At 41.0% G+C, this 19,150-nt stretch overlaps 4 protein-coding genes and 1 long non-coding RNA gene across 7 annotated transcripts in view; 1 reads left to right on the top strand and 4 right to left on the bottom strand.

Annotated features, from left to right (window-relative positions):
• The window catches only part of LOC131879959 (pancreatic lipase-related protein 2-like), a 9,499-nt gene extending 4,015 nt beyond the window's left edge, over positions 1 to 5,484 (bottom strand). For both annotated transcript variants that reach the window (XM_059226443.1, XM_059226444.1), the window contains exons 1-3: positions 5,346 to 5,484; positions 869 to 1,061; positions 480 to 725 (exon numbers count right to left, since the gene is read on the bottom strand). In XM_059226443.1, the coding sequence (XP_059082426.1) occupies positions 480 to 725; positions 869 to 1,061; positions 5,346 to 5,414 (508 nt within the window). In that variant the 5' untranslated portion in view covers positions 5,415 to 5,484. The remainder of the gene's footprint in view (positions 1 to 479; positions 726 to 868; positions 1,062 to 5,345) is intronic.
• A 2,835-nt stretch (positions 5,485 to 8,319) lies between these two features.
• Positions 8,320 to 11,773, bottom strand: LOC131879955 (SET domain-containing protein SmydA-8-like). 2 transcript variants are annotated; one of them, XM_059226435.1, is made up of 4 exons: positions 11,407 to 11,773; positions 9,665 to 10,359; positions 9,214 to 9,455; positions 8,320 to 9,048 (listed from the first exon to the last, which is right to left on the bottom strand). In XM_059226435.1, the coding sequence occupies exons 1-4, from the start codon at positions 11,655 to 11,657 to the stop codon at positions 8,569 to 8,571; spliced, it is 1,668 nt and encodes a 555-aa protein (XP_059082418.1). In that variant the 5' UTR covers positions 11,658 to 11,773; the 3' UTR covers positions 8,320 to 8,568. The 2 variants fall into 2 exon arrangements, with proteins under 2 accessions (XP_059082418.1, XP_059082419.1); XM_059226436.1 differs by lacking the exon at positions 11,407 to 11,773 and adding an exon at positions 11,089 to 11,238.
• LOC131879962 (uncharacterized) lies at positions 11,572 to 13,954 on the top strand. Its single transcript, XR_009373215.1, has 3 exons — positions 11,572 to 11,714; positions 13,158 to 13,360; positions 13,840 to 13,954. It is a non-coding gene; the product is annotated as an uncharacterized LOC131879962 (long non-coding RNA).
• LOC131879957 (uncharacterized) lies at positions 13,695 to 16,686 on the bottom strand. The gene is made up of 3 exons (XM_059226439.1): positions 15,408 to 16,686; positions 14,150 to 14,376; positions 13,695 to 14,042 (listed from the first exon to the last, which is right to left on the bottom strand). The coding sequence occupies exons 1-3, from the start codon at positions 16,354 to 16,356 to the stop codon at positions 13,833 to 13,835; spliced, it is 1,386 nt and encodes a 461-aa protein (XP_059082422.1). The 5' UTR covers positions 16,357 to 16,686; the 3' UTR covers positions 13,695 to 13,832.
• On the bottom strand, positions 16,600 to 18,607 carry LOC131879956 (SET domain-containing protein SmydA-8-like). Its single transcript, XM_059226438.1, has one exon. The coding sequence runs from the start codon at positions 18,262 to 18,264 to the stop codon at positions 16,741 to 16,743; it is 1,524 nt and encodes a 507-aa protein (XP_059082421.1). The 5' UTR covers positions 18,265 to 18,607; the 3' UTR covers positions 16,600 to 16,740.
• Between the last annotated feature and the right edge of the window lie 543 nt (positions 18,608 to 19,150).

Below are 19,150 nucleotides of genomic sequence, written 5' to 3'. Positions count from 1 at the left end.
ATGGAACAAGAAACCTAAAAACGAATCAATCATCTCTTAATGTCACAATTTTTTCGCCGATTTACCATACTATTTGAGCCATTTGTTCTCTCTAAACTTCAATTTTGATACCTACTATGAGATGGAAAATTTCAAAGTCGGTTATCTTTCCTCTGAGTTCGATTTCCAAAAGATAAGAATTGAGCTTTTTTCGGCATAAACCAAAGACCATCTTTAAACCGGATAAAGAGAAATATGTTATAAAACATATCTTATATTGATGTTGTATAGTTTAGACTCCTACTCTGATTTAAACTTTATAGGTCAATAGTCACCGAAAATCTACCTGGTTTTCCCACCAATCCTGGCACCTTAATCCGTAACTATCAGATTGTTCGTCTTTAACCATGGAGTGCGTAAGCACTGGAGTGGAAACACTCACCCAACCTCGCTAGAAGCTAGCAGATGGAGTGCTTTACGCACTCCATGGTTTAACTTACCTGCAGGATCAATTCCTGTGATTCTTGGAAGTTGCCCGTTTAAATAATGCCCAGCGTGCCCAACAGTTTGAGCTCCTAAGCTGAAACCAATGACGTGTAAATTTTCCCAAGGCACTCCAACCGATTCCACCAAAAGGGAAATGAAATCTCCCAACACAAATCCAACTTGGCGGGAATTTGAAGCAGCTTCAAAGTAGTCCATGCCGGCCAATGCTTCCCAATCTAATGAAATCACGTTGACGTCCTCTATAAAAAAAATATGGGAATGAGGTAACATTGTCCACCAAGAGTCTGATGTGCGATTATTTTATCCTAACCAATTTCAATGTAATTCAGCAGCCATTGAAATATCAGCAGGCCAGTTAACAAAAAGTATTCTTAAAACTCACCCATTGCCAAAAAACTATCCCTAGTCAACTTGACCCAACGACATTTTCCATCATCGTTGAATCCGTGCACCAATAGCTTGGTTGGTTGTAATGTCCGGAAATTGCTCATGGAGATACTTTCGGTGTCGAGAAAAAGCAACTCTTCTTGAATTGGATTGTCCTTGGTCCACAAGTAAAAGGCTGTATCCTTGCTCTAAAGTTCAATGGTTTACTTAATGATGGAATAAGCAGGGCAGTAGTAAATGAATTACAAGGACCGAAATTACAGTAATTTGTTCGCTTTGAGGGAAGAGGAATTGTAAACCAATTACATCTGAAACATAGCCACATCTTGAATATGTCTTGCCCATTTGGGCTCCAATGAGTTCAGTAGGTTTGCAAAAGGTCGAACAAATCCAAAGATGTTTCACTAGGAACATCACAGAATGAGAGAGCTCTCATATTGGGAGAGGCTAAAAAGTTGGGACTGTACAGTGTTCAGAGAAGGTACGAAAGGTACCTGATACTGTACGTTTTCAAAAGCATCCATGAGCTTTGTCCCAACCCAGGATTTAGAGTCAATTGTAGTGACCGTAGAGCCTAAATGTGCGTTTTGAGAGCACCTTCAAGCCTTCGAAAATCCTGGCTAGTTTGAACAATGAAGTCCAACTCTTTTCTTTCTCGGGCTCCTTCATTGTTCAATTTGCTGCCCTCAAATATTCGTAGGGAGTATGGAGGTGTTCATCCAGTAGCAGTATTTAAGTCAGACTTTGACATTTATGGACTGAAATTTCTGATCAACCTCGTAATCAAGGGCTGGCCAGATCAGCCAACTCTAATTCATTGGTGGATAAACTAATATATGAAAATAAATGTTAAATAAAATGAATAAGTTTTTCCGTCTTGAGCTGTTGGGAATTCCATTCTCGGTAGTGGTAATGAAGTCTGCAAAGGCAAAAAACACAAAAAATACGTTTTCAAAAAAGTATTTGTCAATCCAAGTACTCCATGGGTCCCAAAAAACAATTGACCCCAAAACTTGACTTGGGATTAAGCTCATGAATGCTTTTGAAAACGTACAGTATCAGATACCTTTCATACCTTCTCTGAATACTGCACAGTCCCAAACTTTCAAGTGCATCCCAATCAAAGGGTTCTCTCATACGTTTGATGTTTGTGGGGAAATAATTTTGGACTTGCTCAAGCTTTTGCAAACCTGCTGAACTAATTGGAGCCTAAATAGCAAGGAATATTTAAGACGTGGCTGGACAATCAACTTGTACTGAGTTACCATGATGATACTATTTCTTGTCTTAAACATCTGATAGATCCAATCACATGCATTGCCAACTTTCAACTGGATATGCTCATTCAACTTTCCATTATTTTGGAGGACTACACCTAAATCCTTCACTGACAAAACTTGCCCAATATTTTTGCCTCCATTCTCTACAAGAGGAGTGTTTAATGGCTTCAAATCAAAGGTCATTGAGCAGAATTTAAATTCATTCCATGTTGCTTTCAACAACCCGGGAATACATAGATTTGATCTAACACCTCTGCCAGACTGCCGGAATCTTGATCATTCTTAACACAAACTAATTTTCTATCATAAATTGAGCCCAGCAGGACAACTGACTTGACATCAAATATGTCACTAAGGGATTCCTCAACCTTAAGCAATTGCTTCCTACCAGAAATGAAATTTCTTAATCAATTGAGAACCTTGCTTTGAATCCCAATCTTAAGGAGTCTGTTAACTAAAAGGCCATGATCTACCTTGTCAAAGACCTTGACAAAGTTGAGATAGACTACTTTGACTGACTCATGACTCTAGTCCCTCACTGACCTACTTTTCATGTATGCTCAATCAGTTCGGTAACTGTGCTGATGTGCTCAGAACCCATGCTGGCTAAGAGAAAATTCGAAATGAAATAAATCGCCCTTCAGTTACTGGGGAGTGATTTGTCTCCCCCTTTGAAAATTGGAGCAACATGAGCCAACTTTTTTAAAGAGGGAAACATACCCTGATCCAAGATGCAATGCATCAAGTACAAGAAAACTGGGGCAAGAACCTGTGAGCATCTCATCAGAAACTGACATGCCACCCCATCAGGACCAGGAAAATTCAAAACCCTCAGGTTCCTAATGGCTTCAAAAATATCTACATAAATGGATCTGTGACTACTAGATCATTTAACCACTCAAATTGGGTTACAAATCTCAGCAAAATGGCATGTTTGGTGTAGTTTGGGGAAAAACTTATCATCTTGGTTCAATACCAGAATAGAGAAGTGTAAAGATTTGGGATTTCATACTAGTGCGCCCTCTGGTTCTACCATGAAATAAGTGTTACCATGCTTCATATTGATGACAAGTTGCTGCCACCAATTTTTTCATATTTCTTTCATGTTTTTGTCACTTGTTTTGTTATGACATCACTAGCAAATGAATGTTGGACTTAAATGGTTTAAGGAAATTGTCGAGCAATGTCCTAAAATGGCAAACAATTTTGTCAATGAAGATTTGGAAGCACTGAATGTGCAAAAAGCATGATAGTTCTTGCCCCGATTGTGGCGCAGCCTGGCTTGCCCTCACCACTGAAATCCAAGCCGGTTCTTTATACGTGTCTATAATGTTTCCTTAGACATGCTGGTAAATTGATAGAAATGCCACAGTTCAATTCATTCATGATCCAGCTTGGCTGGGCATGTTGTCTTTCAGTTTTCTCCATTGACTGACATCAGCTGTTTATTTACGCCTTCACTAGTCAAGCGAAGTTGAACATGAACCAAAAAAGGGTAGAAACCAATTCTACTGAAGCTAAATCAGTAATCATGAAACAAGTCACCTCCAGCTGATCTTCAAAAACATCCATGAGCTTTGTCCCAACCCAGGATTTAGGGTCAATTCTAGTGACTGTAGAGGCTTAATGTGCTTTTTGAGAACACCCTCAAGCCCTCGAGTATCCAGGCTAGTTCGAACAATAAAGTCCACATCTCTTCTTTCTCGGGCTCCTTCATTGTTCGATTTGCTTCCCTCTAATATTCGTAGGGAATACGTGGGCCTTGTTGATCCGGTTGCATCTTTCAAGTCAGACTTGGATTTTTTTTAGATAGCATTCCAGATCAACAATACATTCTAGGACTAGCTCGATCTGTCAACTCAAACTCTTTGATAGACCAAATATCATATAAAGATTGAAAGTTAATAAGTAGACGAATTACAACCTTTCATTGTCATAGTACTGGGGATTACATTACATTCCCTGTAGCGGTTAGAAAAGCCCGTAAAAAAAACAAACCAAGAACAAAAAGATGTATTCCTTTTGGCAAATGCGAGCGTCGACAACCCACATGTCAACCATTATGATTGTTAGGGTAAAGTAAAAGCGAAAAGAAAAATAAAAGAGCAAAATGGAGAATTGGGTCTTCATTGACGGAATCAAACTTTGTTTTCTTTTTTATATCAATGCACAACATGTTGCGAAAAACAATACAATTTAAATAGAAATGACAGAGTAAATAGTACAGAGTAAACTTTTCTAACAATGTCAGTTTCAAACGATATGCGTAAGTATCAAGAAATTGGAAAGATCAATTTTAAGATATTCTAAATAAGACAATTAGTCAAGTTGCAAAAAGTGAACTGGAGTGGACTTGGAGAAAGGCTCCAAATGGAAAAAAAGGAAAATGACTTGCTAATATGTCAATTGGTCTTTACAAGCCAAATCTGGACCAATTCGGACATGGCCCAGTCTAGACATGACTTGAAATACGAACCTGATCAGCCCACCTCAGCCCTTCATCTGAAAATTGTCAACTCAGCTCAACCCATAATGGGTTCTTCTGGACTCTTAGCCCAGTCCAAACTGAAAAATCTTGGACCATCACGTCTCTAATTTAGTGTCTTGGTTGAAGTGACTCTTCTCTCCCAGAGAACTCTAGCTTTGACTAGCTTGTCCCAAACAGGAATGCTGACTTCTTTTCCTATGGAATAGTACTGAAAGTATGGCAGAATATTGCGAAAGACAGTAATTTTGAACGAATCACCTTACGGTTTTTTGCAAAATGTTTTGCCTTTTGTACCAAAGCCTTTTTTATTTCTTATTGTTCAGTCGGAGATTTAAGGAAATTTTGTGACATTTGCTTACAGTTATTTCAAATTGAGTTATTTCATCCGTAATATCAGTCTAATTTATAATGCACAGTCACAATTTCTATCTTGCAAGGTAATCTCAAATGAAGCTTATTCTAATGTTAATGGTGAGTTTTGATGGTCCATCAAGGGCTGCGAGCCCCTTAAATACAATTAAAAAATCATAAAAAAGTTGTTTTAATATCGACCTAAGATTTGGTACACCGACGAGTTAAAGAGGCTAGGCTCATCCAGGAAAGACCTTATGATGCGATATCATATTTGACTTTGAGATTAATAAGATACAGGTATTTGGATTTGAAAATGGTCATTACTTATAAAAGAAAAATAGTGTTTTTACCTGGGCATGATTGTGATCAAAAGCGAAACAAAAGTAAAGCAACAATCCGAGAAAAAACTTTGCTCTCATCTCTGATGTAGTAGCACGAATGTGAAATGTTCGAAGCTCCTGAATTTGACTTAAGGAGTGAGATAAGCATGTGATTTAGATAAAGCATTTTGTCTGGGCTGCAAACATTACAACAAGACAAGTCAATAACTTCTGTTTTATCGTCTAATCCCAGTAAAGACGGATTGCTCAGAGATGAACAGCAATATTCTAAAGTTATGTGCGTGTCTATAAACATACTTGCAAAATGAAGGTACCTGAAACATTGATTCATAATTGGTCCGGAAATGATGTCTGCTTTAAATCTCAATTTCATAGTCTTCTTTTTTTTCTGAAAAAGGAAAGCCAAAATCAAGCCCACGTGACCTGCTTCTCTAGGAACTCAAGACTCATATCAATCTTTTGCTCCTTGATTTGAAATTCAGCAGCAGATCATTTAGATAATGATTGGCGCAATTTGTCCGGAAAATAAAAGACAGACAAGAGCTGACCCTTAAAATAGTGGTGAACTACTTCACTTTGGTTGGATATTGATCCATAGTAAACCTTGGTTAATTCTAGGTATGAGGATGCAAGGGTTGCTTTCGATCTTACTACTCAACGTTATCCTGTAAGCCTCAATCATGCCATATGTTAATTCAATGGTCTATATAAAAGCACCCTTTAGACAGTAAGATATGGAAGTCGATAAGACTTCTTTGATTATTATTATTCCACTGTTTTTAATGCTGTACCAATCATAAAGTTAATATTTTATCTAAATAAGGAATTTATTTTTATCTCGAAGAGCCATAAACTTCTTCATTAACTAGACAGGAAAATGCCGCTCAACCTCATAACTAGCGACTACCAAAGTATGTTATCAAATTGGAAGTTAATTTAGTATAAATATTTTGCATTTTAGGACTTTTTAAATTACTTACCGTGCTTTTTCCACAAATTTCCGCCACATTTTGTATTAGCACAGTCTATTTTTCATTTTTCTCCATCAGCATGGTTCTTCAATGTTTATCCTTGTTGTCAGTATCTCTCCGTACGCTCATGATGCTAAATGAGTGTATGGTGAGAATAGTCAAGATCCCAGTAGTTTGGTAAAGGTACTAGATTAAATCTACTCTTGAGTTACTAAGAGTAACATGGCCTTGAACAGAACGAAAGGACATCATGGTACCGCGAGGGTTTCTTCTATGAAGGATTTATGGGTAGTTTTGTGAGAGCAGGGACAGTTCCATGATCATATCCAGTTATGGCTGTTCACAGGACCGGCTGGGATATCGTCCTGGGATAACGTGCGATTTATTATATTGAATGTTTAAGTCCAGAGATGGTATCACGATGCTAACTCTGTACAAGTCGATTGTCCAGCCAAATCTGGACCACGCCTCACCCACTTTGTCTTCAATGAGCTCACGAGGTTTGCAAAAGATCGAGCAGGTTCAAAGATGTTTTACCACAAACATCAAAGATATGCGAGAGCTTTCGTATTGGGAGAGGCTAGAAAGGAGAGGAATGTACAGCATTAAAACAAGGGCAAAGTGATATCTGATACTGCACGTTTTCAAAGGAATTGATGAGCTTTGTCCCGACCTGGGTTTCAGGGTCAATTGTAATGACCGCCGAAGCTTAATGTGTGTTTTGAGAGCACCTTCAATCCCTCAAGAGTTCAGGTTAGTTAGAACAAGAAGTCCACCTCTCTTATTTCTTGGGCTTTTTCATTGTTCAATTTGCTTGCCTCTAATATTGGGAGGGGAATGGTTAGGATTTAAGTAAAACGTTAACAAGGCTAGAAAAGCATACCACAACAATTGGTCAAAAGCTAAAATTTGGCATGAAATTATCAATGCTCTGATGCATATTGTCCAGGGCGTTCAGGCCATTATCTGAGCCATTGAGGATCTTGGGAGTATTGCTTTAGTACCTCAGGACCAACTTCGCAACGTTTTGAAACCTAGTACAGAGGACTAAAAGTATTCACTTTTTGGGTCCCTTAAAGGGAGCCATTCAACTGAGTTTCGGTTGAGCTTGGTGTATAGACTGTGGAGAGGGCCTTTCTTTGAACTCTTGTCTCAGGGAAAAAATGCCTCTAAATCCCACAAAGAGACAAGTTAATGGTGCTCTGAATCTCTAAAGGACATGATCAGATTAAGTTCTCCACTCAACCGCGTAGTGGAAGCCCGGAATTGATCTCTCCCCGCCCCAATCTCGTAGTTTTCGCTCTCTTCATTTTTCGTTCTCGATGTATGCTTCAACGAGGAACGAAATCGCCGCTCTAACTTCATTAGAGGGCCTTGCCAATATTAAATGGACAAGTCACCCTAAGTATCAGTACTGAGTTCCGAATGATCTCCAAAACATTAAGTATCATGTGCATGCTAATATGGGTTGTCTAAATGACATGAAACTTCTAAAACTTTTTTTATCATCTCCAAGCAGTTTGGCTATTGTTCTTCTCAAAATCAAGAATGCTACTTACTAATTCATTTTTGGGTTAAGACGATTTGGCATGGTGTATACATTAAAGTTTGACTGTTGTGTGGAAAGTGAACAAGAACAATATAGTGGAAAGCAAACTTTGAAAAACATTAATACCTTAAAGTATTAAGTCCGTTTTCATGCCTTGTATGTGTGCACATTTGTTGTTTTGTTGCCTTTCATGACAATTAACAATCCAACGGAGCATGCTCATCTCAGAATTTTAAGTAAAACCGGAATTCTCTAGCATCAGTTCTAGAGCTAATAATATCTTTCATTTTCATTTAATACAATGAATCAGCCAGACTTAACAAGAGTTTTAACTTATGAAAACGGCAAAAGAGCAAAGGTTTGCCAAAAAAGGACACATCAAAATGTTCCAGAACAATGCAAAACCAGCGGAGCAATTGTTTGCTTGACATCTCATTCTAATGCGAATAAATCGTCAATGGGATATGCATATAGTTTTATTCGTAGTTGAATGACCCTAAGACCAACAGAAGAGTCCTGTGCTATCACAAAAAGGGACTTTCTATCACAAAAAGCGAGCTTATCATACACAACTCAAACGGAGAAGGAAGTCTGAACACGAGTCTGAACATGATGAACAATTAAACAAATACAAAATACACATATTAAGTCGATTACTTTTTCATATGCAGTATACGATCGGGGAGTAGTGATGCAAACTCGTTCTCATCTTTCAAGTATTTTCATCCGTCATCTCTCTCTCCCAAGCGTCATTTTCGAGGTCGCCCATCTGTTGTTCCTTCTCTTTTAAGTATACCTCCAATGGGGTGAAGCCTCCATTGAGGCACAATTTGGCCTCTCTTAACTTTCGGCTACAATAATTTAGCCTTCGATGGAATTCCTTCTCGCTGATTCGAGCCGCGTTATGATCCTCTTTCGAGATCACCATCAAGGTGTGGATCATCTCTTGGAGCAATGTTCCACGCCAGGTGGTGAATCCGGGATCCACCCGTCCCAAGATATCCAATACAATATGGCACAATTGAATCTTTCGTTCCTTCTCGGGTCGAGTCAAACTCTCCTTGCCAGCATAGAGGTGGATCAGATTATGCATGATGTCAATGATGATGTAGTTGTTGGGGTGGAGAAGCTTCTGGTAGTGGAACAACATTTCCTCCATGGTTTCAATGCAAAGGGGAGCATCCAAGTCAGTCTGAAGAAAAATGGATCTTATAAGCAATGCCGAACAACTAGTGACTTATCGACATAAATCTGTCTTGTCCTATGTTCACGTCCCAGTTGTTCTTTTTTTAGATTTTATTTGAATGTGAATCGATGGAGTATTGGGTTGTAAAGTGTCGTTAACTCCATACTATACCTGTTTCTCAATGGTAGTGAGGACCTCATTCACATTCTTATGGGGAACCCGAGAGCTACATCGGTTGCAAGCCCAATCGGAAGCCAAATCATTAATCTCGGATTGAAGCAGGAATCCATTCCTACATTGGAAACATCTCACGCCCGACATAAAGGTCCCAAACTCTGTCGAATCCGAGCAACGAGGACATTCACAACGGAAGAACCAATATCGTTCAATATCTTCTCGACGTCGGACATTACCTGAAATTGAATTTTCCGACTTTTTGAATAAGGCAGGAACATGAAGACCAAAGACAGAATTTGAAGTTTTTGCGCATCCGAGGCATTGCGAGAAATGTAGAGTGTGATCGAAATCACAAATTGCAATTTGGGACATTTCTACCTTTTTACACAAACATTTGCCACGAAAGAAATATATATATGTTATCAATCCAATCAATACATATTACCTACGGTGGAAGAGATGTATCGCGTCAAGATTTCCGTTCCTTTCTTAATTGGGAGCTGAGATCGTAGTTCTAGATGGAGATCTGGATACTTAACATAATTCGTGTTGTTGATGCACGCATGGTTAATGAGACAGTAAATAGGATAAAGTGCTACTCCGGGCGTTCCATTTTCACCCGCGGTCTCCAGTTTCATGCCATTCGTTTTGAGGATACCAATCATCCGTTGAATATCAGTCTTGGTAAAATCTGAGCAATGAAATTGCTCGCGGATCATGCACACCACTTTCAGCATGGTCATATTGAGGGTGCCCCTGTTCGCACCCAACTTGGAGGTTGCGTGATCCATCAACATTTCAATCCGGGCGAATGCCTTGGGATCCGTTTTTCGTTTTAGTAGCATCCTTAGAGGTGTAATACAGGTTTGAGTGGCATTCCTCGTTTTGACGTTGATCTCTTCTTTGGGGAAGAGTTGGGATCGGTTTCGAAAGAATCGACATTCTTCTTGATGAAGTCGACCTTGTTCGCATTTCTGGCTGCACACTGGCAAACCACATTGGCTACACTCACGCTCTGAGGTCATATGCTTGAAGCATTGCAAACAGCCAGAGGCATCCTTGGTGTACGGTCCAATTACAGCCGGCTTTTCCCAGAGAATCATTTCCAAAGGCTCAATATCTCGAGTGGCCACCATAAATCTACAAAACGAAATGATATTGAACACCGAAGCTACTGGGGGTTCCAACTTTTTGGGTGGCGAACTTGAAGGATGGAGGAAAAAGTAGGCTGTCCATACGATTAATCAGAGCATTGTCAATGGACAAAGTTTCTTCGTTACTGACCATGGAGCCAGATCGGGAATATAAAAAAAAGTTTCCAGTCTTCCTTGGGGCTTGACCTTTTTCTTTACGTGTTCCTCTACTTCCGAGGGGCTTTCTAATTCTCGGGTAAATTGGTTCATTTAGTTGTTGTCCAAGCTCTCCCTTGGGTTCATTCATCTCCGTTGCTTCTCCGCGATTTGTTGGCAATGGTCGCTTAAGACCAGACTTATTGGCAATCTGAGAAAGCAATTTTTCAAACTAATTGCCTGCCCAAGCATTACTCTACTTTAGCCAAGATGTTCAGACATTTCCCAGCCGTCGTCAACTCTCTCATTAGTCTTCATTATCTGCTCCTATAAGACTAACACAAATTTCAACTTTTTTTTTGTCGTTCTCAAATTTAGACCCTTCTTGATCCAACTGGAGAGATAACGGTCGACACTCTACAAGAGCACTGTTGTTCTCGCTTCAGAGATCGAAATCAAAGGTTAGCGGGTTGAGAATTCAGAATCCCAATGAGATTTTTACGAAGGTAGGTAGCTTCTAGGGTTCGCTACGGTTTAATTCGGGGCGATGAGACCCAAGGGAAATGGCCATTTCACATACCCTCACAAAGCTCTTCCGTTTCGTTGGAATTCAAGCGCACAATTTCAATTGCTTGTGACCGATGGCATTGATCTTGTGTTTTAAGTGGACCCTGTGGGAATTACAGACTGATTAGGGTCGGCGATGCACTCTCAAACGAACTCAACCTTTTGTACTGCAAGCGAAGTCTGAAATCTGTTTCACGATCCCAAGAAAAACTATTCAGCTTACAAGCCCGCAACACTCGAAGTTCAAACAATAAGCCGAAGCCAAGGTTTCTCAAATAAGAACCTGTGAGTAACCTGTCAGCAAAGTCAATACAACCCTGGGGCTGCTTACCGGCCTTTTGTCGGTGATCTTTTTATGAGAAACGGAAAGCAACGGTCTTTATGTCGATGTACTTCATAGTGATCTTCAGAGCAATACCAGATCTTTTGGCAACTAGCACATTGTTGAAGTGGGACATCATCTGAGCCGGTTTTATTTTGCTTGCCGCACAAGAAACACTGCTCTTCTTCCGTGTTGTGAACCTCCTCATTCTCCAGTTTAATAAATGACATCCTTTCGTTGAACAAACTTGGAACACTCATTCGTTCGTTACTTCAATGAGAGAAAGAGAAGAAGAGAATGTTCCCTTCAAGTCTTGAGTAAGTCTAGTAGTGTTTCAACCCCCCCTGTGAGTGTGTTTTACTATGGAGTGCATGGATAGTCATGTCAGCTGAAGCTACACTTACGATGACTGTTGCTGACTTTTTGTCAAAGATTTGAAAGGACTTATTAAGTCCTGGACTAGACGTGCCCATAAGCATGAACGTTACTGCAAAGGAACCAACGTTTCCGTGGAAAACTCTTTTAATTTCTTTGCTTATTCTATTGTTTGTCCAAATCTAGCCTTTTTCAAGGCATAGTGTGTAAGCCAATAGAAGTTTGTCTTCGGGATTTTTCAGATATAATAAGGAAATGATAACATCAAGTAATCACTTATCCCAGGAGTGTGGGTCACATACATATTTTGCCTTAGTTTATAGTCAGATGAAATGTTTTTAGTCAAACGTTCAGCGTTAATAAAAAAATGAGATAGTGTATACATTTCTACAATAGTGATTTTTAAAGTCTCTTTGACCATTCATTGTTAAAAAACAAAACATGAAAATACAGCACACCCAAACATATTTGTTTCTTGACTTTTTGCCATGGTTTTTGCTTTTCAACAACTAAAAACTTCTTTAACATGAGGTTTAGCAATAGAAAAGAGTAGAATTTCCCTCCTTGTCATTTGTTCTTATAATATGCTATCAGCAATTAAAGCAATGGGCTGCTCAACACAGCTTAAATATATTTGCAAAAATAATTTTGCACTCAAGTTAATGCATGCTATTGGATAAACTAAGAATTCTCATAAACTTTATGTTAAGGTTGTTCCACCATGAAAACAAACTATTCAGTTTATAGATTGAACCTAGGGTTCTTAAATCTTTTTATTCCTTAACCCCATGCTTTTGACAATATGTTATCTTTTACTTATTCTTTATTCCTTTACTATACACAAGACTCTAAATAATGCATCATCAAGTTGTTATAAAAGGTGAAATCACGGCAAACCATAGATTGATTTATATGATATGCTATAGCTGTACTTCTTGCACGAGCCTTTGAAGAGTAGTGATTTCGTAACATATTATCGTTAAACATATCCGAAACAATGAAATGTCACTTTTGATCAACCTCTCTAAATAGAGGTGAGTTATTTTCGCTCCATCTCCCTTTCATATGAGCGGTCCCCGTGTATTGTAAGCTATGTCTTTCTGCGCCTACAGCTTCTTGGCCTAAAACAATGACGACTTTCTTCCTTGACGCAGACATGATCTCAGCGTCGATTTCATCCCGAAATCGCTAGATCGATCATTCGATTAGCCATGGCATTTGTAATACTTGGAGAGGCTCACTTAATCAAATGCACATCTGAACCGATCCCAAGCTCAAATATTCTTCTCCAAGTACGCATATACTGATCGCCCTCACCCAATGCAAACTCGTAATCCTGCCTTTGAAGGTCCAGACCGAATCGTTTCTGGTGCCTTTTTTTGCAGATGGTACGTGCGAATGCTTCTTTTTATCGCGAAAAGCTGAAACGATGGAGAAAGGAATCGGGCAAGCATGCTTTCATCCTAAACTCGATCCAATCACTACGATTCGAAGAGCCAAGATATATGAGCGAGAGTTGAAACTGTACATTTTCTTTCTCGCTCCCGTTTTTGCACAAAGTTGTCAGGGCCAGCAATTCGTGGCCAAGGTATGTCTGTTTGTACTCAACTGTATATGTAATGCCGAAAATAAGATGCTTTGACCACGATTTCCTCGAAGCAAGAGGGGAATCAGGGCACTCTCCTCACTACCGTCCCTAGTCGTTATCTACGTACTAAATACAATCACACATCAACGTTTGGCCTCAGATTCCCCAACATAGTTGTTGGGCGAATCAAAGGCGCCGATCCAAAAATGCGTTTTCGGATACGGATGCACTTTAGCTTGACATTTTTAGGGGTCTTCACAAATGTCAACTTCAACTTTCAAAGCCCAAAGCGCAAAACCCTATTGGGTAGAGGCGGTGAACCCTATCTCTGAATCTGCCATCACAATTTCAAGGATAAATTTGGCAGTGGGCTCAAATCTTTATCGGTCCTCCGTATCGGGAAAAAGGGAGCAGATCAAACGAATTCAGATCGATATTTTATGCTCTTCATTGAAAATCCATTTTATTTTTATCAACAGCCTTGGTTACGGGGCTCGAACTTGAGACATATCACGGCCTCGTGGGTGTACTGAATGGATTTGTTCACTTTGGCCTTGAAGACTTCTTTAGAAATGGATCCATTTTGCACATCTCGTTTGGCTAGCTCCATGGTTGAAATGACCACATCTTGTAATACCATCCCTCGCCATTTGGTTTTACCCCGGTCCACTTGTCCGACCACCTACATAAAACGAGGTCAGGATGTCATTTAAAGGTTCAATGGTGTTCCAACTCGCCAAAAGGGTGGCGGAGACGTGTTGGTGGTGCCCGGACGCACTCAAGGCCTACCTCCAATAAATGCAATCCAATTTGAAGTCTCCTTTCCCAGAATGGCCTTGGAAGCTTGGCGTCAACATTTGGAGCTGAGTTCGTTTGGGTTTGGGTTCGTTGTGGAATCTTGTCAAGGGCAGCCAGATGGTGCATTAATCGGTATTCAAGGTTCAAAATCATGGCGTGGTTCCAATGTAAGAATTGACTGGATCGCCAAAGAGTCTCTTCCAACTTGAAAATGGTGTCTGAAACAAGTCCGTACTTTTAGCTATGAAAAATGAAAAAAAGAAGAAATTAGTGATGGAATTGACTAAACAGTACGTGATTTTCCTGTTCAACGGCTAGTGCACTTTTCCCTTACACTACTGACAATAGGCCTTGCCTGGGGACACAATAATATATAGCCAGTTCCATTTGTAGCCCCAATTTGCTGGATTCTTTTTCTTTGCGACTACAGATGGAAAAACTCTTACCAAAAAAGAATATAAAGCCATTTTAATTTATCTTTATTTATATTAATCCCTTCCCGGGCTCCTTCATTGTATAATTTGCTTCCCTCTAATATTCGTAGGGAATACGTAGGCCTTGTTGATCCGGTAGCATCTTTCAAGTCAGACTTGGACCAATTTTCGGATAGCATTCCACATCAACCCTACATTCAAGGACTAGCTCGGTCTGCCAACTCAAATTCGTTGCTAGACCAAAGATCATATAAAGATTGAAAGGTAATAAATAGATAAATTATAAGCTTTCATTTTAGTAGTACTGGGGATTACATGCCCTGTAGTGATTAGAAAAGCCCGTGAAAAAAACAAACAAAACCTAACCAATCCAAAAACAATGAATCAATCATACTAAGAATTGTGCTTTCTCGTTCGCTAGGAATTGGATTTTTACATTTTCAGACTGAAATCTACGGATTAAGTAAGCAATCTGTACAACTCTGAAGATAATGTCACATTGAGGCCAAGGACTTTTTATATGCCCTTCTTGGCCAATGGAGTCAAATACAAAACTTGTCAGGTCTATTACAAAATTGGAATTGGCCCATGGCACCAAGTTGAAATAACATCTAAGAACCCAGAGCAGTAACGTGCAAATCTGCCAATCCTCATTGACATCATGCAAGAATACAAAGAGGTCCTTTGGACTTATTTTGCATTTATACGAGATGTTTGCCTTTGATACCGACGCGGACAAACAACAGACCAAAGAAATCACCCATGCCAGACCTCATTTGGCGAAATCAATTCAACTCAAAACCACTCGCTATTACCTTTCAAGTCACCAACATCATTCGTTTGTTCTGATATATTCCCCTCGGCAAGGGCTTTCAAGAGCTGATTCACGGCTGAGGATGGCATTTCAAACCGGCAAGATCCACAACACCAAGTTGAGTCTGGGCAACGGGGACTCAATGCCGACATAACACCCACACCACAAAGTTGGCACCAAATGGAACCAGCAAACGTTCCCAACTCCGTGGCGTCACAGCACCGATTGCACATACAAGTGAAGCCCCATTTGGTTTGTGTGGCTTCTCGCCTTTCTTGGGTTGTCATCATGGGATGAAGGTAAGTGATGGTAAGTTCCCGGTTCTTGGGAACAACAGTTTTGGTTCTTAATTCTATCTCGAAAGTGTCGGGATCGTACATGTAGTTGCAATTGCTCAAGCAAGAATGGTTGGCCATGGAGAAGTTGGAATAAAGTGCTACACAAGGGAGAAACTGACTGGATCGCTGCACTTTGACCCCATTCGTGGCCAGCACTCCCAAGGCATCCCTTATATGGACCATTTTGATGTTCGATTGGGCGCAGATGGGTACGAGAGCTTGGCAGATTTTGATGGATAGCTCGTCATCCTGGACATCCCGAGTCATGAGAGTGTCCACTTTCTTGGAGCGACGTTTCCTGAGTTCAGCCAAGGTCACGACGGCTTGGCAAATGCTGGCTTGGAGTGGTGTGAGACCGAGGTCGAAAAACTGTTGGAGCCTCTCATCGTCTGTGCAATTCGCACAGACCGACCTCGGGTCCTCGTTGTGAATTCCATAGCAACTTGGACAGATATTCTTATACGGAGACGACGTAAACAGAGATAGATGGGGAGAGATAAAGGCTGGCTTCTCCCCCAGAACCAACTCTTGGGAGGCCAGAGTTTTGGTGGAAATCAAGGCTCTTCCAGCCCCACTGCGCTCTTGAATGGCAAAGACTCTCGTTGACTTCATGTTTTCTTAGGAGGCACCTTTTGGAGATATTGTCTCTTGTTGACAAATCTCATTTCTTGCTCGGCTCATGACACTCTCAGGAGTCTTTTTGGAAGCCTGCCAACTACTTGAAGCTATCTTTGTTGTCTGTTTCTTCCTTTCTTTCCAGACTGATCCCATGTGAAGGCATCTATTGAATCCCAAAATCTGGATCTCTTGGAGATGACAGCAACACGTTGGTGATGTAAGAAGATATCTTGCAAGTTAGTTTTATGTTGTTTATTGTCCTATTTTGGGTCGTGACAAAAGTTCGCAAAACAATCAAACAATTTTGCCATACCCTATAAAGATAAAAGAAACTAATAAGCTTCTACTATTTATACCCTGTTGTACACTTGTAATTGCTCAATGTTCATCTCCGTTCATGGACGAGGAAAGGTTTTCATGTTCCAATCTCATTTTGTGCAAAGTGTCGGTCCACATGTCCCCCGGTGGATCAACGACCTTCATCAGGTCATGAATATGTTCAAACCATTTGATTTGCCCTTTCAAATAGGATAGTCTGGCGGCGGGAGACGTGTTAGGCTGCTTTTGGTGCCAAATGAGACTTTGAATGAGCTTCTCTTTGAGCAAGACCAGGAGGAAATGATTGGGATGGAGATACTTGGCTTCAAGGATTTCCATGACCTTCAAATACTGAGCTTGTTCCACGCTCGGCAAGCTAAGCTCTTTTTCGATCCTGGTCTCAATTTTCAAAATGATCTCTATGACCCTGGCTGCCGCGAACTCTGTCTGGCACCCTTGACATCTCCATTGCGATCCAATGTTCAACGGATCAATGGGCAAGAGATATCCTGTACTTGAACATTCCCAACACTTGACAGCATTTAACATGGTTCCACATTCGGTTGGATCCAAGCATCTCGCACATCGGCATGCGAAATACCAATGGGATTGCAGCATTTGTTGTCGTCGAATCGTGCCCCATTGAGGCGTGGCGTATCGGGTCGAGATCTCGTGCCCCTTGGGGATTTCCATGGTGGCCACCAATTCAATCGAGCTATTTCCGTCTGCGTTCTTCTTGGTCCGGGTGTTGCATTGGCAGTTATGATTCAGTAACGAGAAGGTCGGATAAAGTCCGATACCCGAGGCTTGACCGGACCTCGTGTCCAATTTGACCCCGTTGGTCCTCATGATGCCTATGGCTCGTTGGATGTCATCGGCGCTAAATGTAATACGACAAGCCCCACGGAGAAAACTCACCACTAACATGTGGCTGAGCATCCACGTGGTTTGGTCTTTCTTTCGTTCCTCCTCGTGGTCCATGAGGTTTTCGACGTGATCGTTCCAAACTTGGGGACATTCGGCCTTGGATTTGAGCAATCGAAGGGCACTTAGACTCGCATAGAGAGCGCAGGGCCTCTTATCATCCGCTACGTCAATCGATTCAAAGATTCGTTGGCGGTGGGCAGGCGAGATCCTTTCAAATGTCTCCTTGAAAAGACGACATTCCATTTGATGGAATGACTTTGCCGACGAGGACCCATTCCAACGAGCCTGACAATCATGACAGACCGGCAAGCCACACTCTGGACAACGATCTGAATCTCGAGAAAGTAGGGAAGGTAATCGGAAACATTCCAAGCAAGCTGCCGGGCTTTTATTGGCCGGACCAATGACCAAAGGCGCATCCACGAACACAGTTTCCCCGGGAGAAATGTCTCTATTAGCCACCAAGAATCGGCCTTGGCCTTCGGCAGTGGCGACAGTGAACAAATGGCAAGGCCCGTTCTCTGATCTGTGTATCTTTTGATGCTCTCCGGAACAGAAGCTCACATTTTCGCAATGTTTACACACCTCCAAATGGTCACCCTGGACCGCACAAAAGAAACATGACCTTTTTGCGCTCTCTTGATCCTTTGGTGCCATTTATTCACGCAAGATGATCTTTCCCCAGGAGAATAGCATCGATTTGTCAATGGCAATAGTTGGAACGTGGTGGTGGTGTTGGGAACACAAACACACAAAGTGTGCCAAAAACAAATGGAACTAAAATTGTAACGCGAAATTGAGAAAGTCGAACGGAAAAACAACAGCCGGACACGTGCCAAGAAAATGGTGCGAAATCAGTTGAGCTTGGAATTCGGCTTTCCAATGCAACATTTATGTTTGCAATCACCCTCTCCCTCTCCCTCTAGATTTCTCACATAGACTTTCCGGGAATAATGTACGTCAGAAAAAGCTCGTTTCTATCTCTCCGTTCCAAGTGAATAGAGGGGAAAAGTTTCTCGATAAATACTATGCCAATAAGTAGCCAGTTACTTCTAAAAGTCCAACGGCCCTTGAGAGTTCAGTTCTTTATCCCCTGTGAGTGTCTCCCTGTTATAAAGATGGGTTCGTCTCCATTTGCAAATGGTTTCCTTTCAAGCGTAATGGACATGGACCAAAGTGAATGTTCATAACTATGCAAAACGCTCTCAGTTCCAGCTACTCTTCTCTTCGGCCTTCAGCAACCCCCCTCCCATCTTTCCTTTAGTCTTTAGCCTTCATTCTCAAGGGCTATGGTAATGGTTTGTAAAATTAGGGTCCTTCTCCCGTGGAGTTTCGAATTCATGCCTGTGCTACATCCGCCCAAAGACGAGGAATTGGACAACCGTACGTTTGTACAGTAGTAGTAGTAGTAGCAGTAGGAGGAGGAGGAGGAGTGGTAAGAGATGTAGACTATGGAGGGACGGATTGCAATTCATCATTTTTACATCGTGCGTGGAATTTGAACGTGCCGGCTTGGCTCTGTCTAAAATGTGTGCGGGGAGGA

This window comes from Tigriopus californicus, chromosome 5 (genome assembly GCF_007210705.1).
Source record: "Tigriopus californicus strain San Diego chromosome 5, Tcal_SD_v2.1, whole genome shotgun sequence".
Classification (NCBI taxonomy): Eukaryota; Metazoa; Arthropoda; class Copepoda; order Harpacticoida; family Harpacticidae; genus Tigriopus; species Tigriopus californicus.
Note: the sequence above shows the minus strand (reverse complement) of the source record. Positions and strands in the feature narration are given on the sequence as shown.